Source organism: Giraffa tippelskirchi, chromosome 7, assembly GCF_054371585.1.
Source record: "Giraffa tippelskirchi isolate mGirTip1 chromosome 7, T2T-mGirTip1v1.2.pri, whole genome shotgun sequence".
In the NCBI taxonomy this organism is placed as follows: domain Eukaryota; kingdom Metazoa; phylum Chordata; class Mammalia; order Artiodactyla; family Giraffidae; genus Giraffa; species Giraffa tippelskirchi.
The window spans coordinates 89,554,982-89,570,656 of record NC_137281.1 but is presented as its reverse complement, the minus strand read 5'-3'; the positions used below and the strand labels follow the sequence as shown (position 1 = coordinate 89,570,656).

At 39.6% G+C, this 15,675-nt stretch overlaps 1 protein-coding gene across 2 annotated transcripts; it reads left to right on the top strand.

Moving 5' to 3' along the window:
* The first annotated feature begins 66 nt into the window (after nucleotides 1-66).
* Nucleotides 67-15,670, top strand: TOX4 (TOX high mobility group box family member 4). Of its 2 annotated transcripts, XM_081506774.1 has the most exons (10): nucleotides 67-136; nucleotides 350-418; nucleotides 7,501-7,583; nucleotides 8,248-8,490; nucleotides 9,375-9,635; nucleotides 9,982-10,212; nucleotides 11,677-11,757; nucleotides 12,148-12,891; nucleotides 13,947-14,110; nucleotides 14,755-15,670. In XM_081506774.1, the coding sequence occupies exons 3-10, from the start codon at nucleotides 7,527-7,529 to the stop codon at nucleotides 14,813-14,815; spliced, it is 1,842 nt and encodes a 613-aa protein (XP_081362900.1). In that variant the 5' UTR covers nucleotides 67-136; nucleotides 350-418; nucleotides 7,501-7,526; the 3' UTR covers nucleotides 14,816-15,670. The 2 variants fall into 2 exon arrangements, with proteins under 2 accessions (XP_081362900.1, XP_081362899.1); XM_081506773.1 differs by lacking the exon at nucleotides 7,501-7,583.
* Nucleotides 15,671-15,675: the final 5 nt, after the last annotated feature.

Genomic DNA, 15,675 nt, shown 5'->3' with positions numbered 1-15,675 from the left:
CCCAAGGTGCTCCTTCCAATCAGCGGAGAGCGACGCACGACGTTGCGGAAGTGACGGCAGTTCCGTGTCCTGTGTGGGGGCGCTGTGGGAGTGATGAGTTCACTGAGACCGTGAGAGCTGTTGTGTGAAGATGGAGGTAGGCTCTTGAGCGTTAAGAAGGCTGGCGAGAGAGCGCGGCTGACGGGGTTGAAGCAGAAGCGGGAAGCCGGGCGGAGCGGCGGCAGACGGGAGGGGAGAGAGAGCGGGATTTGGGGGGGATGTTGTCATAATGTCTGGGTCAGAATCCGTCGCTCCGAGCTAACTCCCTGCTTCCCCTAACTTATCCCCGCGGATTTCTTTTGGTTTCCAGTTTCCTGGAGGAAATGACAATTACCTGACGATCACAGGGCCCTCGCACCCTTTCCTGTCAGGGGCCGAGGTGAGCATGAATTGCCGACGCTGCGCGGAGACGGCGGGAGGCAGTGGTGGGGTAGGGTGATGGGGAGGAGAGAGCGGACGCCAGGGCCCGAGGGCTGGGAACCGGAGGCTGCGATTGATGTTTGGAGAAAAGTGGCAGCTGCCTTCAGAGCCTATGAGGACTACGCGGAAGGCCAGGAAAGCTGCTGTCATCAGAAAAGCAGGACGCTGGAAAAAGCGAACCTATTTTAGAGCGATTCTGTATTGGAGTACAGAGTGAAATTGTCTTCTTTCGTGGAGGAGAAACAAGTACAATAATGGGAGATCGCAGTAGGGAGAGAATGTTTCAGCCAAAGAAATTTGGGAAAGGGCAGGAGTTTATCTAACATGTTAACTGTGGAATGTGTTCATTCTTAAACCGTACTCTGTTGAAGGGGTCTGAGTTTCATTAAAACTTACTACCTAGCGATTTTTAGAAAAGTTAATGGTTATGTTTAGTTACAGAGTGTTAGCTTGTTGTGCTAGTGAGAGAATGAAAGGAAATATTTGCGAGAAAACATGGAGTTGAGTAGAGCATGCGTTTCTGTTTGCCAGTGCCTCAGAGTTTGGGTAGGTTACTTCACGCTTGTGTGTCAGTTTCCGTAGCTGTCAAATGGTTGTAATAATAGTTTCTTACGATGTTGTGAAGTAGAAGTAATGATCATGGTGAGGTCCTTTAGTGTTCGTGGAAAAGGTTTAATTGAAATGTTGTCATAAATATATATGATTTGTTTAGACAAGGTAAAAAAGAAAAGGATGGAACAAAAAATAAATTCAGTCTTTGAGAAACTGAAACTTTGAACTTTCTACTGTCTTTTGAGAATTTTAAATTGTTTTCAAACTTGGTGTAAACCATTTGATCACTTTTTTTGTATCAAGAATTCTCAATTGCTGTTGAACCTTATCCATAGGGTCGCAAAGAGTTGGACACGACTGAACTGACTTGGCACGCAGACATGAACTTAATCCTATAACAAACCTTAATGCTTTCATGTATGAGAATTAGATGGGCGGGGGGGGGGCGTTGCTAGTTTTTTTTAAACTTTATCGTGATTACTATTTATTTTTACACTCCTAAGTAAAATGTGAATCAAATGAGCATTAAATTTAGAAATAATATAAAACTAAAATCTGTTTGATGCTTTGCAATCTCATTGTTAGTTTCTTCTGAGTGATATCTTCATGGTTTAATTTCATTATTTGGAGTGTTGTAGATTTCACACTGGTCTCATCCACATGAAAGCACATCATTACCAATTTTTTTCTGAATCAAGTCTCCACAATTTAAATTTCTTTATTTAGAGTGTCGTAAATTTCACATTGGCCTCATCAAGAAATTTTCCAGGTTTGAGTCTATCCTTTGTGTTTGCTTTTATTACTTTAAGAAAAAAATTTTTTATAAACTCTTTTGCCAAGAAGTTCATAACTAAATTTCAGTGGATTCCTGTAGCCTAGGGCCCTGTCAGTGTTACCATTTCTCCTTATCCATTACATCTTCTTCACCTTTATTTCCCCTCTTGTGTGTTTGTTTGCCTTTATTTCAGTTGGTTTGTGGTTTTTGTTGTTTCTGGTCTTACTGTGTGCCACCCCAAATATATCTTAAAACAAGATGAAAGTAATTAAAATTTTTTTTTTCTTTAGAAGAAGAGTGATTTTTAGAGTTTCTTGCAAGGAAAAGAAATGTCTACAAAAGTACTTATCATTAAAAAAAGTTGAAAAAATTGGACTTCTTTGAAATAAAGTGTTTTGGGGTTTTTTTTGGCCATACTGTGCAGCTTGCCAGGTTGTAGTTCCCCAGCCAGGGACTGAACAGTTGAAAATGCCAAGTCCTGACCACTAGACCAACAGAGAATTTCCAAAATTTAAGAACTTTTCATCAGTAGACATTAAGAAATTAAATAGGCACTTCACAAACTGGGAGAAGATATTTTATTACATATATCTGGCTCAGATTCAGAGTATATTCAGGTACTTCTGCAGAGTGAAATAAAGAATCCAATTTTTAAGTGGACACAAGATTTAAACTTGCACATCAGAAGAGAGGGTATCCAAATTGTCACTTCACTAGGCATATGAAAAAGTATCATCATCACTTACCAGTGAAATGCTAGTTAACAATGAAGTACCATTTTATACCCATCATAATGGTGAAAGTTTAAAAGACTGATCATTCCAGGAATTGGCAAGGATGTAGATAACTCTTAATTATTGCTGGTGAGACTGTAAATTGATTCAGCCTCTTTGGGAAACTAGAACAGTATCTGCTACACATAAAATATAGTTATCCTGTGACCTGGTAATTCCACTCCTTGATATATACTTAAGAGAAATGAGTGCATATACTAACCAAAAACATGTATGTCCACAGCAACTTGATTTATATAGCTAAACAGTGGAAACAAATGTCTATAAACTGATAGGTTTGTTAAAAGGAATACTACACAGCAATAAAAAATAATGAACTAGTAATAAATGCAACCTGAGTGATCTCAAAAATATATTATTGAATAAAAGAAGCCAAATAAAAAAGAGTAGACACTATATGGGTTCATTTTTAAATTAAGATCAAGAATAGACAGCACTAAACTATGCTGATAGAAATCAAAATAGTGGTACCCATTGTGGAAGGGAGGGAGTATTGACTAGAAAGGAGCATGAGAAAATCTTTTAGAGTGATGGAAATGTTCTGTATCTTTATCTGGGTAGTAGATAATTGGGTGTTAACGTATGTAAAAATTCATTGAACCATACACTTAAAATTTGTGTGCTTTACAAAAGTTATACCTCAATAAAATAAGAAATAATAATTTTTAAAGATTAAGTGTCCAGAGAGGCAGGTTTAGCATTTATAATAGCATTGCTTGAGCCAGGAGAGCTCTATAGTCTGAAGGGAGTTTAATCTTTCTGTTTATATTGTTTAGGTTGGCACTTAAATAATGATATTGTACTTTGAGCACTCTGAGGAAATTAGTCATAAAGATGCATGCTTGCATGTTAAGTCTCTTCAGTCCTGTCCGATTCTTTGTGACCCTATGGACTGTAACCTGCCAGGCTCCTCTGTCCATGGGATTCTCCAGGCAAGAATACTGGTGACTTGCCATTCCCTTCTCCAGGAGATCTTCCTGATCCAGGGATCAAACTGGCGTCTGTTGCATCTCTTGCATTGGCAGGCAGGTTCTTTACTACTAGCACCATCTGGGAAGCCCCAGTCATAAAGATACCTGTCCTTAATTTTCCTAATTTTCTAAGTAATCATTAGAACCACTTAATGATTTCAGGCTGAATAGTTAAATTTTCATTACTATATCAATTTTTAAGAACAACTATACTATTTTAATAATCCATAGGACCAGTGTATTGTTGAATAAATCGGTGTTTGATTAAAAGAATTTTTCCTTAAGATGAATAATTTACAAAAGAAATTACTTAAATACTGGATTGTGTGTTTTGGTATGGAGGAATGTGAAAAGGCAATGGCACCCCACTCCAGTACTCTTACGTGGAAAATCCCATGGACAGAGGAGCCTGGTGGGCTGCGGTCCGTGGGGTCGCTAAGAGTTGGACACGACTGAGCGATTTCACCTTCCCTTTTCACTTTCATGCATTGGAGAAGGAAATGGCAACCCACTCCAGTGTTCTTGCCTGGAGAATCCCAGGGATGGTGGAGGCTAGTGGGCTGCCATCTGTGGAGTCGCACAGAGTCGGACACGACTGAAGCGACTTAGCAGCAGCAATGTGAAAAGGTAGGAAAAATGGTATTTTTAATTTTTTTAGTTCTCTAGATAGTTAAACCTTTATAATCCTTGCTTTTAAACTGTAATTCCCAAACTGCTTTCTTCTTCATAAAGCCCCAGGAATTTAACAGAAGGAAATGAAAGTTGAGTTGAGAAGGTTGAGGAATCATGTTTGTTTCCTCTTTCTGTGTCCATGTCATTTAGTTTTACTTTAATATTTGCTACAGTTTTATCTGTTTTATTATTGACCAGCTAGAATTTATGATTTAGCTACATAGTGAATCCACTGAAATAAAAGAACTTTAGGTGTTCATTATCCAATAATCTTACCAATAGTTCGTGGTAGTAAAAGCCTTAGCTTTTAGATCTCTATTCTAACATGTGGTTTCCCCTTCTGTATTGATCATTACAGTTATTTTACTCTTCCTTTTTAAAGGAAGAAACAAAGTGGCAAAAAACAAAACACCATTAAACCCATAGATGCAGAATAACAAAGCTGTTTCCTCATCCCAGTGGGTGGTACATAGAAAGAATGCTTTGTTAATTCGATACAGTGAAATCTCTGCTTCTTTGGTGTTTAGTGTAGTTCATGAGAATACTCCAGATGGTTTATGAGGGCTAGTCCCTTGTAGAACACTGGTCTTTTGTATGAATTTTTATTTTTTTCAGTTCTCATTAACAAATAGTATCATTTTCATATCGGCAGAGTTACTTTTCTTATTTGTTGTGGTAAGCAGAAAAGGATAGTCATCTTTTGCTTTAGGAAAGCAACATGTATCTTCTTAAAAAATTGTAAACCACTATTTTACAGCTGTTAACCTGATACAATAAATGTTTCTCTGGATCTTTCCTGTCATTGTAACTTTTGTTTGTTTACATCAGAATTTGGTCAAGATCTTTGTACTCTTTTTCCTGAAAAATGCTCACATGAACTTGAACTGAAATCTCAGAGTCATGGACTGAAGTTAAGAACTTCCACACAATAAGAAAAATTATGATTTGTGTACTGATGAAAGTTCAGTTCTTAGGGAGAGTTTTAGTTTTTCCTCAATTGTCTGCTCCCGTGCTCTTTATGCTCCTCTCATGTTAATATCGCAAATGTTTACCATGCTAAATAGTAAGGCTCTTGGAGGAGGAACATAGAGAAATGAAGCTATACACATATCTTTTTGTCTTCTTGGAAACTTTTTTCTGTTTCCCAGTGTGATTTCAGAGAAATTTCACAGACATACTCTCTCCCTAGTTTTAATAGCTGGAAATATTCTATCAAAATTAAAAATGGTGATATTGGTGAGATCCTTTCTAGGTCTGGAAAAACCTTGAGGAATTCTTAAAGGATGTTGCTGTTATTGTTCAGTTGCTCAGTTGTGTCCACTTTTTGTGACCCTGTGGACTGCAGTATGCCAGGCTTCCCTGTCCTTCACCGTCTCCTGGAGCTGCTCTAACTTATGTCCATTGAATCGGTGATGCCATTCAACCACCTCATCCTCTGTCGTCCCCTTCTCCTCCTGCCTTCAGTCTTTCCCACCATCAGGGTCTTTTCCAGCGAGTCAGCTTTTCGCATCAGGTGGTCAAAGTATTGAAGCTTCAGCTTCAGCATCAGTGCTTCCAATGAATATTCAGGACTGATTTCCTTTAGAATGGACTGGTTTGATCTCCTAGCAGTCCAAGGGACTCTCAAGAGTCTTCTCCAACACCATAGTTCAAAAGCATCAATTCTTCGGTGCTTAGCCTTCTTTATGGTCCACTGTCACATCCATACATGACTACGGGAAGAAACATAGCTTTGACTAGACGGACCTTTGTCAGCAAAGTAATGTCTCTGCTTTTTAATATGCTGTCTAGGTTGGTCATAGCTTTTCTTGCAAGGAGCAAGCGTCTTTTAATTTCATGGCTGCAGTCACCATCTGCAGTGATTTAGGAGCCCAAGAAAATAAAGTCTGTCACTTTTCCCATTGTTTCCCCATCCATTTGCCATGAAATGATGGGGCCAGATGCCATGATCTTTGTTATTTGAATGTTGAGTTTTAAGCCAGCTTTTTCACTCTCCTCTTTCATGTTCATTGAGAGGCTCTTTAGTTCCTCTTCGCTTTCTGCCAAAAGGGTGGTATCTTATGCATATCTGAGGTTATTGATATTTCTCTCAGCAATCTTGTTTCTAGCTTATGCTTCGTCCAGTCCAGCATGTTGCATGATATACTCTTCATATATGTTAAATAAGCAGAGTGACAATATACAGCCTTGACATACTCCTTTCCCAATTTGGAACCAGTCCATTTTCCATGTCCTGTTTTAAGTTGCTTCTTGACCTACATACAGCTTTCTCAGGAGGCAGGTAAGGTGGTCTGGTGTTGTCTTTTTCAGAATTTCCAGCAGTTTGTTGTGATCCACACAGTCAAAGGCTTTATAATAGTCATTGAAGCAGAAATAGATGTTTTTCTGTGATCCAGTGGATGTTAGCAATTTGATCTCTGGTTCATCTGCCTTTTTAAAATCTTGCTTGAGATATGTTACTTAATTATGGAAAAGAAAAAAAATACCTGTGGGTGTCGACTGAATTTCATCTGAATCAGTTAATATTTATTGTGCCATATGACAGATTGATAAAATTTAAAGTTTCTAAAATTCCAACAATCTGTGATAATTGGTTGGGGTAGGTGACAAGCTAACAATTAGGATATTAGTGTTATCACTAAGTAATTATATACATCAGGGCCAGTGACAAACCTTTGTGTGGTAAATCCCATTAGTCCTCCTAATAACCATATAAGGAGATTACAACTGATTTTAAAAATGAGGAAAACCCATTTGAGGTCATATAGTAAGTGGCAGAGAAGGGACTTGAACCCAGATCTCTGTGACACGAAAGTCTCTTGCTTTTATTTTAATGCTCTATTGCTGTTGTTATTAATGCTCTGTTGCTGCAGATGTTGCCATTTTTAGTTTCTTAGTGCCAAAAGAAACCATAGCATTTAATGTATTTTAAGTCAGACATTGATCTGTTACCTCTGTGAATGGTGGCCTGATTCAGAGTGCATGCCTGCACGCTCAGTCACTCAGTTCTGTCTGATTCCTTGTGACCCATGGACTGTAGCCCGCCAGGCTCCTCTGCCTGTGGGACTTCCCAGGCAAGAACACTGGAGTGAGTTGCCATTTCCTTCTCTAGGGGATCTTCCCAACCCAGAAATCGAACCTGAGTCTCCTGCGTCTCCTGCATTAGCAGGCAGGTTCTTTACCACTGAGTAGAAAAAGTATATTATTATTGTAGTTGGATTTAGCGGAAGCGATTGGGTCTTCCAGCTGGAGTAATCTTTTTCTTCCTCTCTTGCAGAAAGGCTTGTTCAGAGCAAGACAGGAATGTGTTCGGGAACTGTTAGAGAACCAGTTTGCCCTCTGGCTATATCTCTTATGAAGGTTTTTCTCCTCACTGTTATCCTTATTTTGGTTGGCACTGTTGGGTTTTCTGAAAATCCTGTACATATGAGAATTTTGTACAAATCATGATTTCTAAAATGGAAAAGAGGTAGGAAACTCTCAAATGCATATATTTTAGAAGTGCATAAGGTCTCCCTGACAGTTCCTTTTAGGATCTGCTTCAGAGGACCCTAAAACAACAAAGTATGATTGTCTGGTTGACAGTGAATTTCTGTGGTCTAACAGTTCAGGTGTAGTAATTATGAAACAATTGCTGTATCCTAGAATCTTCAGATTTTAAGCATCATAACAAAACAGGTTATAAAGGTTGGGTCCTTAACTAATGGTGCTGAAAGAATCATTCATTAGAGCAACAGGCAAAATAGTTTAGGACAACCAAGATGGTAAAGGTAGAAAAGAGATAAATGAGTTGAAAACTGTGATTGATATTGGCAGCTTTGTACATGACATATGGCCAAAGATATGAGGAAGAAGAGACTTATTTTTAAAGTTAAATAAGTCCTAGGATATTGATAACAAAAATGGGATGCAGGCTGAAAAGAAGTACACTAAGAATGTCTAGTACTCAGGCATGTTCTTCGCTTAGCAGTATGCAATTCCTCCTCTTTCCACTAAGTCTTTTTCCTTTTTTTCCTCCCTACAGACGTTCCACACACCAAGCCTGGGTGATGAGGAATTTGAAATCCCACCTATCTCCTTGGATTCTGATCCCTCACTGGCTGTCTCGGATGTGGTTGGCCACTTTGATGACCTGGCAGACCCTTCCTCCTCTCAGGATGGCAGCTTTTCAGCCCAGTATGGGGTCCAGACGTTGGACATGCCTGTGGGCATGACCCATGGCTTGATGGAGCAGGGCGGGGGGCTCCTGAGTGGGGGCTTGACCATGGTAAGGGGCAAGACATTCTCAGGCTCACCCAAGCTCATGGGCATGGTGTTAGGGGAGAGACAAGTGACTCTGTATGCCCTACTTAATTCCCTTGGGTATTACTTATTTTTCATTCTTCTGACTAAAGGCTCACTAACAAAGACCTCACTTCCCCTGAATAAGTGAGATTTATCATCTGAATCAATTTTACTTGAAACATGTTTTAAAATTGTAAAATGTCCAATGTTAACCCTGAAATGAAAATGATTTACTGGATTTTTGGAAAGAAAAGTTTTTTCCCTATTACGTTATGGCTTTCACATTCTACGATTCAAATGAGTGTGATTGCTGGTATGTTGAGGGGTGTATTCAAAACCTGTCTGAACCCTGAGTGGATTAAGTAGATTAATATGTGTTATAAATCAGTATATTTGGCTTCTAGCACATCTCATCAGCACATCGACACACACTACACTTGATGCCAGACATCTCTTCTAACATTGGCTTTACTCTGATTTGCCTGTGCATTGAACTTTAACAGCCATTATTTAGGAGGGTACAGGGAGAAAGTTTTTCTTTCCCCTGTGTGTCATCACTATCTCCAGATTACTGAATGATTTACTTGATCTGAACTTGCCCCAAGTTAAGACTTCTTTGGTTGTTTTTAGTTATTTTGGAATAGGCCTTTGAGTACAAATAAGTGACTTAGTACTCAACCTGTAATTTCTGTACTTATTAAAAAGCTTAGTATGTTTTATATGTAGATAAATTATTTGATGTTTGTTTAAATGATGATGCATTCTGGGTAAGCAGAGGGTTTATAAACTGTCCTGAATTCAGGTGCAGGGAAGGGAAAGGTGGTGTTTTTTATATTAGTGTTTAATTTGTCCTTCTGCTTCTCTCAGGACTTGGATCATTCTATAGGAACTCAGTATAGCGCCAACCCACCTGTTACAATTGATGTACCAATGACAGACATGACATCTGGCTTGATGGGGCATAGCCAGTTGACCACCATTGATCAGTCAGAACTGAGTTCTCAACTTGGTCTGAGCTTAGGGGGTGGCACCATCCTGCCACCTGCCCAGTCACCTGAGGATCGTCTTTCAACCACCCCTTCACCTACTAGTTCACTTCATGAGGATGGTGTTGAGGAATTCCGGAGGGTGAGGCATTCTCTGCCAAAATCAAATCTGCCATGTTACACTCGGATAAAACCCTTGACATACAGATCCTACTAAGTTTTCTTTCCTACTGCCCTGCCATCTTCTCTGCTCTTTTCTGGTTATGGGGTCCTGCCTCTTAATTTACAGTTTATAATGCTTTTTCCAACCTCCATACTTATCAGTCCTCACATACTTTACTAAAGCTTTAATCCTCTTGCCTCTATTTTTATTTAGCATTTCTGAAAATTCCATTCATATGACTTGTTTACCCCATATAAAAATCCTTTTCTTTCAGTTCTCCAGATGTGATACTTCCCTTGTAATTCTCTCTTTTTTCTCCTCACAGCAACCTCCCAGCCAGAAGACAGTTGTGGTGGAAGCAGGGAAAAAGCAGAAGGCCCCAAAGAAGAGAAAAAAGAAAGATCCTAATGAACCTCAAAAACCAGTTTCAGCATATGCTTTATTCTTTCGTGACACACAGGCTGCCATCAAGGGACAGAATCCTAATGCCACTTTTGGGGAGGTTTCAAAAATTGTGGCTTCTATGTGGGACAGTCTTGGAGAAGAGCAAAAACAGGTGAGCAAATAATGAGGAACAAGTGGATAGTGAATGTAATAGAAGTTTTTAAGAAGAAAGAGGATAGGGACTTCCCTGCAGGTCCAGTGGCTAAGACTCCACACTTCGGATGCAGTGGGCCTAGGTTCAATCCCTGGTAAGGGAACTAGACCCCACATGCCGCAACTAAGACCTGGTGCAGTGAAATAACTTTTCTTAAATTAGTTTAAAAAAAAAAGGCAAGGGGATTAAACCTAAGCTTTAACTTTCTCACAGTATTTAATATCAGCTCTTTGTTAATGGTATTCAAGATCATCTGTCTTAAAAATTGCAGCCATACACTGAATCCAAAATACCTTCATAAAAATTATTATAAAAAACACTGAATCCACAGCCAAGTTTGGATTTTTTCATTGGCTTCATATAAACTTGAGAACTATAGTTAACCTCCCTAAATTTAACCTGAATTAAACAAATGAAAATTGTGGTACTACATATACAATTGAAATTAAAGATGAGTGTAATTATCATTATCCTAGACTCCACAGGTGTTATATCAAAGTAAGTCTGCTACTTAATCATTAAAACAAAAACCGAATTTATTACAGATAATTTATATCAGTTATGTGTTTCTCAGTAAACCACCACAAATTTAGTAGCTTGATAAGACAGAAGTAATTTATTACTACTTATTATGATTCTGTAAATTGGTTAGGTGATTTTCCTGGTGTTCTTACCTGGGTTTATTCCTGCAGTTGTACTAACAAACGACAGCCTGATATGGCTGTTCAAGGTGACCTTGCTGCCATCTCTGGCAGTTGGTGCTACCTGTTGGCTTAAACGCCTTGGTTCTCTTTCGCATGGTCTCTCATCCTCCAAATAGGCTTGGTTCTTTTTCACATGGTCTCTCATCCTCCAAATAGGCTAGACTGACTGGCAGGCTTAGAGCAGTGTTCCAAGAGAACAAAAACAGGTGCCCCCAAATTCTCTTTGTCAATTCAGCCACGTTCTAATGGTTAAAGTAACTCACAGAGCTAGCCCAAATTCAAAGGAAGGGGAAATAGGTTTCACTTGTTAATGGAAGACTAGGTACACAGCACAGGAAGAACTGAGGCCATTATTCGAGTTTACCACATTCCTTAAGAGGGAGAGTATACTGACTGGGTAGACATGATCCCAGACTAAGCAGACTACTGATCTTATGTAGTTAGGGGGTCAGGATTTGTTTGGTTACAGAAGTGTGGGCAGTGGTTGCTATTAGCTTTAGAAGTGTAGTTATTCTGCAAGCCTACTGTTGATTGGCTGGCTTTCAGATACAAGACTGCCATGGAGGCTGTCTTGAGTACTAGTTTTCAGAAGTGTATTCACTTAAGAAGAGTTGTCAATATTTACACTAAGATGAATTGTCTTTCATTGATGAATAATACAGGATTATTAGTCTTTTCTATGAGTATGTGGACTTTTTAAGCAGCCTCTTTCATGCAGGTATATAAGAGGAAAACTGAAGCTGCCAAGAAAGAGTATCTGAAGGCTCTGGCTGCTTATAAAGACAATCAAGAGTGTCAGGTAAGAGGATTGGGATAGATGTATATTTAAACCAATAAACAGATTTTTGAGCTGCTTATTAGCATATATAAGAAGTAAATACCACCAAAAATCTGTGGAATCTATTAATACTACGTAGTATTAAAGCTTAAAAATATAAAACAGGTTTCCCATTTGTTTCCATCATAAAACTCTCCAGTCTGTCTTTCTGAGTTTGATATTGTCATTGTTTACTTTAGCCAAGTAGCACATATGGCTGCCCATTTTTTCTTTCTTTCTTTATCCAACACCTCCACCCCCCAACCTCCCACCCCCATCTGTAATGTATTTTTTTCTTGGAAGGTGATTAGAGTGAACATACCCTGGGGAAGAGGATAAATCTCCTGATTTTTTTTTTTTGTCTTCTTTTAGGCCACTGTGGAAACTGTGGACATGGACCCAGCGCCACCATCACAGACTCCTTCTCCACCTCCTGTGGCTGCTGCTGACCCAGCGTCTCCAGCACCAGCCTCAACAGAGCCCCCTGCCCTGTCTCCTTCCATTGTTGTCAATTCCACTCTTTCATCCTATGTGGCAAACCAGGCATCTTCTGGGGCTGGGGGTCAGCCCAATATTACCAAGTTAATTATTACCAAACAGATGTTGCCCTCTTCTATCACTATGTCTCAAGGCGGGATGGTTACCGTTATCCCAGCCACAGTGGTGACCTCTCGGGGTCTCCAACTTGGCCAAACCAGTACAGCTACTATCCAGCCCAGTCAACAAGCCCAGATTGTCACTCGATCAGTGTTGCAGGCAGCAGCAGCAGCAGCAGCTTCTATGCAACTACCTCCACCCCGACTACAGCCCCCTCCACTGCAGCAGATGCCTCAACCCCCGACTCAGCAGCAAGTAACCATTCTCCAACAGCCTCCCCCACTCCAGGCCATGCAACAGCCTCCACCTCAGAAATTTCGAATCAACCTACAGCAACAGCCACCTCCACTGCAGGTCAAGATTGTGCCTCCACCCACTCTGAAAATGCAGACTACCTTAGTTCCACCACCTGTAGAAAGTAGTCCAGAGCAGCCTGTGACCAACAGCCCTGAGACCCATATGGTGGAGGAAACCACTCCTGAGACAATCTGTGAGATGATCACAGATGTAGTTCCTGAGGTGAGCCTCTGTTTTGAAGTATTTGCTCTAGACCAGTGAAAGCATTTTGGTTGATACAGTAAATGTAGAGGAGTTGCTACTAGCATTTAATGCTTGACAACGAGGAATACAAAATATCCTATAGAGGACAGTTGCTTACAACCGACTTGTCCCACCCAAGATACTCTGTCATGTTCTTGAGAAGAAACATTAAGAGAACCTCCTGCCCTAGATTACTCCTTAATTCAGCAGAAGTAATACTGTAGTTCAAGTAAAGATACAGCCTAAGCGTACTTACTTTTCAAGTGTCTACTCCAGGATCCAAAGCTTTAGAGACAAATCCTTCCATTTCTCCCAAAGCTTGACTGTTTGGCTTATGTTTTAAGTAAAGGGATGGGTAGGGGATATAGGTAGAAAAATTCAGTTAGTTTGTATTAGTGAGTCTTTCCCAAGAGACAAATGCCAATTTACCCTAGTTTTAACTTGTACATGACTAGTCAGTTTGAAATATGGGTCTATTTGTGATGCTAGGTTTGTAACTAATGAAACAACCTTTTTTTGATGTGGGCCATTTTTTTTTTAATTGGAGGATAACTTCTTTACAATATTGTGCTGGTTTCTGCCATCATCAACATGAGAAACAATTGTTTTGAAAAAAAAAAATAACACCCCGCCCTGCAAAATCAGGAACTATGGATCTCCAAAGTTTATCTTCTCTTACTCCCTCTGATCTGAGTTGAGGTGATCCAACCTCTACTCACATTCTACTTTTGAATTGATATTTTCAGAGGAATATTATTCGAGTGTAGAATAAAGTTAGTGATAGGTTAAGATTAAACACTAGCATTATGGCCAGCATTCCCCTGATGGGAAGCATCTTCATTGTCAGTCTAGACGGCAAAATTCTAAAGCTGGTTATGGAGCGAGACCAAGAATTCACCTTCCTTTGGAACTTTACCCCTACCTGAGAGGGACTGTAACATGTGTTTCTCCACTGGATCAGAGTTAATTTGACTAGCTGGCTGGCTGGCTAGGTAGCAATCTAGTCCATCTTTGATGCTCTCTTCCTCTCATAGGTTGAGTCTCCTTCTCAAATGGATGTTGAATTGGTGAGTGGGTCTCCCATGACACTTTCACCCCAGCCTCGATGTGTGAGGTCCGGCTGTGAGAACCCTCCTGTTGTGAGTAAGGACTGGGACAATGAGTACTGCAGCAATGAGTGCGTGGTGAAGCACTGCAGGTGAGCTTACAGTTCCCTTCTTATAATTCATGTATGGCTAAATTAACTGTTGGAATAACACAGTACCTGAGTATATTATCAGTATCACCTTACCTTAGGTAGAGTATGTTGCTATGTATGTCTGATTACAGAAGCTACTAGAAAAGTTTCCCTCCTTAAAAACAGCTTATATTTGCCGTATAGACAAAGATGACATAATTAGCGGTTCACACTTTTCAGTTACCATGTTACCTCTACATGTGCATTTTGAAACTAGGACACATCAAGCTGGTGGTGACTGAATATTAGTCTAGTTTATCTCCTTAGTGCAAACCAGAACGCTTAGGTAATGAATTAGAATTTGAGGATGGATAGATGGTAAGTAGCACAATAAAATGCTAAGTATGGGGCAAAGGGAAGAAGTTCTGAAGGTTCTGCCCATTTCCCCAATTTTCCTGAGATTGACCTACATCCATGAAACAAGGCATTGGTATTTCCTATCTCAAATCCTTTAAATTAGGATTGCCTATACTTCTGACTTCTAGGCCTATTGCCCTTATATTCCTACTTAGGTGATATCTATCAATCTATTTGTTTAAGACAGAGTTGTAAAAAATATACCTAGGCTGTAATTCTAAGTCTGTGTGTATCTTTTTCTTTCTTAGGGATGTCTTCTTGGCCTGGGTAGCCTCTAGAAACTCAAACACAGTGGTGTTTGTGAAATAGTACTTCCTGTTCTCCAAGCCAGTGAAGACGTACTGCTGGGAACATGTCCACCAAATCTATTTTAAAAAGACAAGCGAGGCTTCTGGTAGTGCCTGATCTCAACCCATGATGATCCTTTATGTCTTTCACGTTTCTCCCTTTCTGTCGCTCTTCTACAGGGGCTATGGAGCAGGGCCACTGAGTTTGCTGCAATCTGGAATTGCTTTTTACTTTCAAGTACAAGCAGAGATATCAATGATAATAACAGAGGAAAGGGTGAAGGGAATATAAACAAGTAGAACATAGGGGTGATGGCTGGGTGGGGGATTGTTTGAGGAAACTTGTTGGTATAATTTTCATAGGATTTACCTAAAAAATTATTAAAATGATAGAGTACTCAGCTTTGAGCCTAGGGAAAAAAACATCACTGTGTGTATCCCTTCTAAAGGGGCTAAAAGGTTGCATTAAAGGTTACCTCTTAAACAGAGAACTATTACTATCACATCTGTACATTCATTATTAGTTTGAGAACAAAGGTTTTCAACACAGTAATACTAAGCACACTGGACTGTAGAGAAAATAACATCATCTAGGAGCTTCTTATTTCTCTGCAATAATATTTCTGTACTCAACTTTCTGATCTTATCACAGTTTGAGTGTAAAAGGCAGAACTCTACATCCTTAATATAAGAGGTTTCACCAAAGTCTAAAGAAATTATGTTCACTTGTGTTTGATTAAGTATCTTTTAAAAAATAGGCCCGAAGTGTTTTCACTTATATAGGCTAATTCTCTGCATACCCTAGGCATTTATTTAATGTAAGATGTGCTTATTTCATTTTTCTTGGAAATAAATGAATAAAAAACTAGCAAAGCCACAGTT

Coding starts and splice junctions, on each gene's coding strand:
- TOX4 (XM_081506773.1), top strand. Junction 8,491..9,374: donor TGAGTGGGGGCTTGACCATG/GTAAGGGGCAAG, acceptor TGCTTCTCTCAG/GACTTGGATCATTCTATAGG. Junction 9,636..9,981: donor GTGTTGAGGAATTCCGGAGG/GTGAGGCATTCT, acceptor TTCTCCTCACAG/CAACCTCCCAGCCAGAAGAC.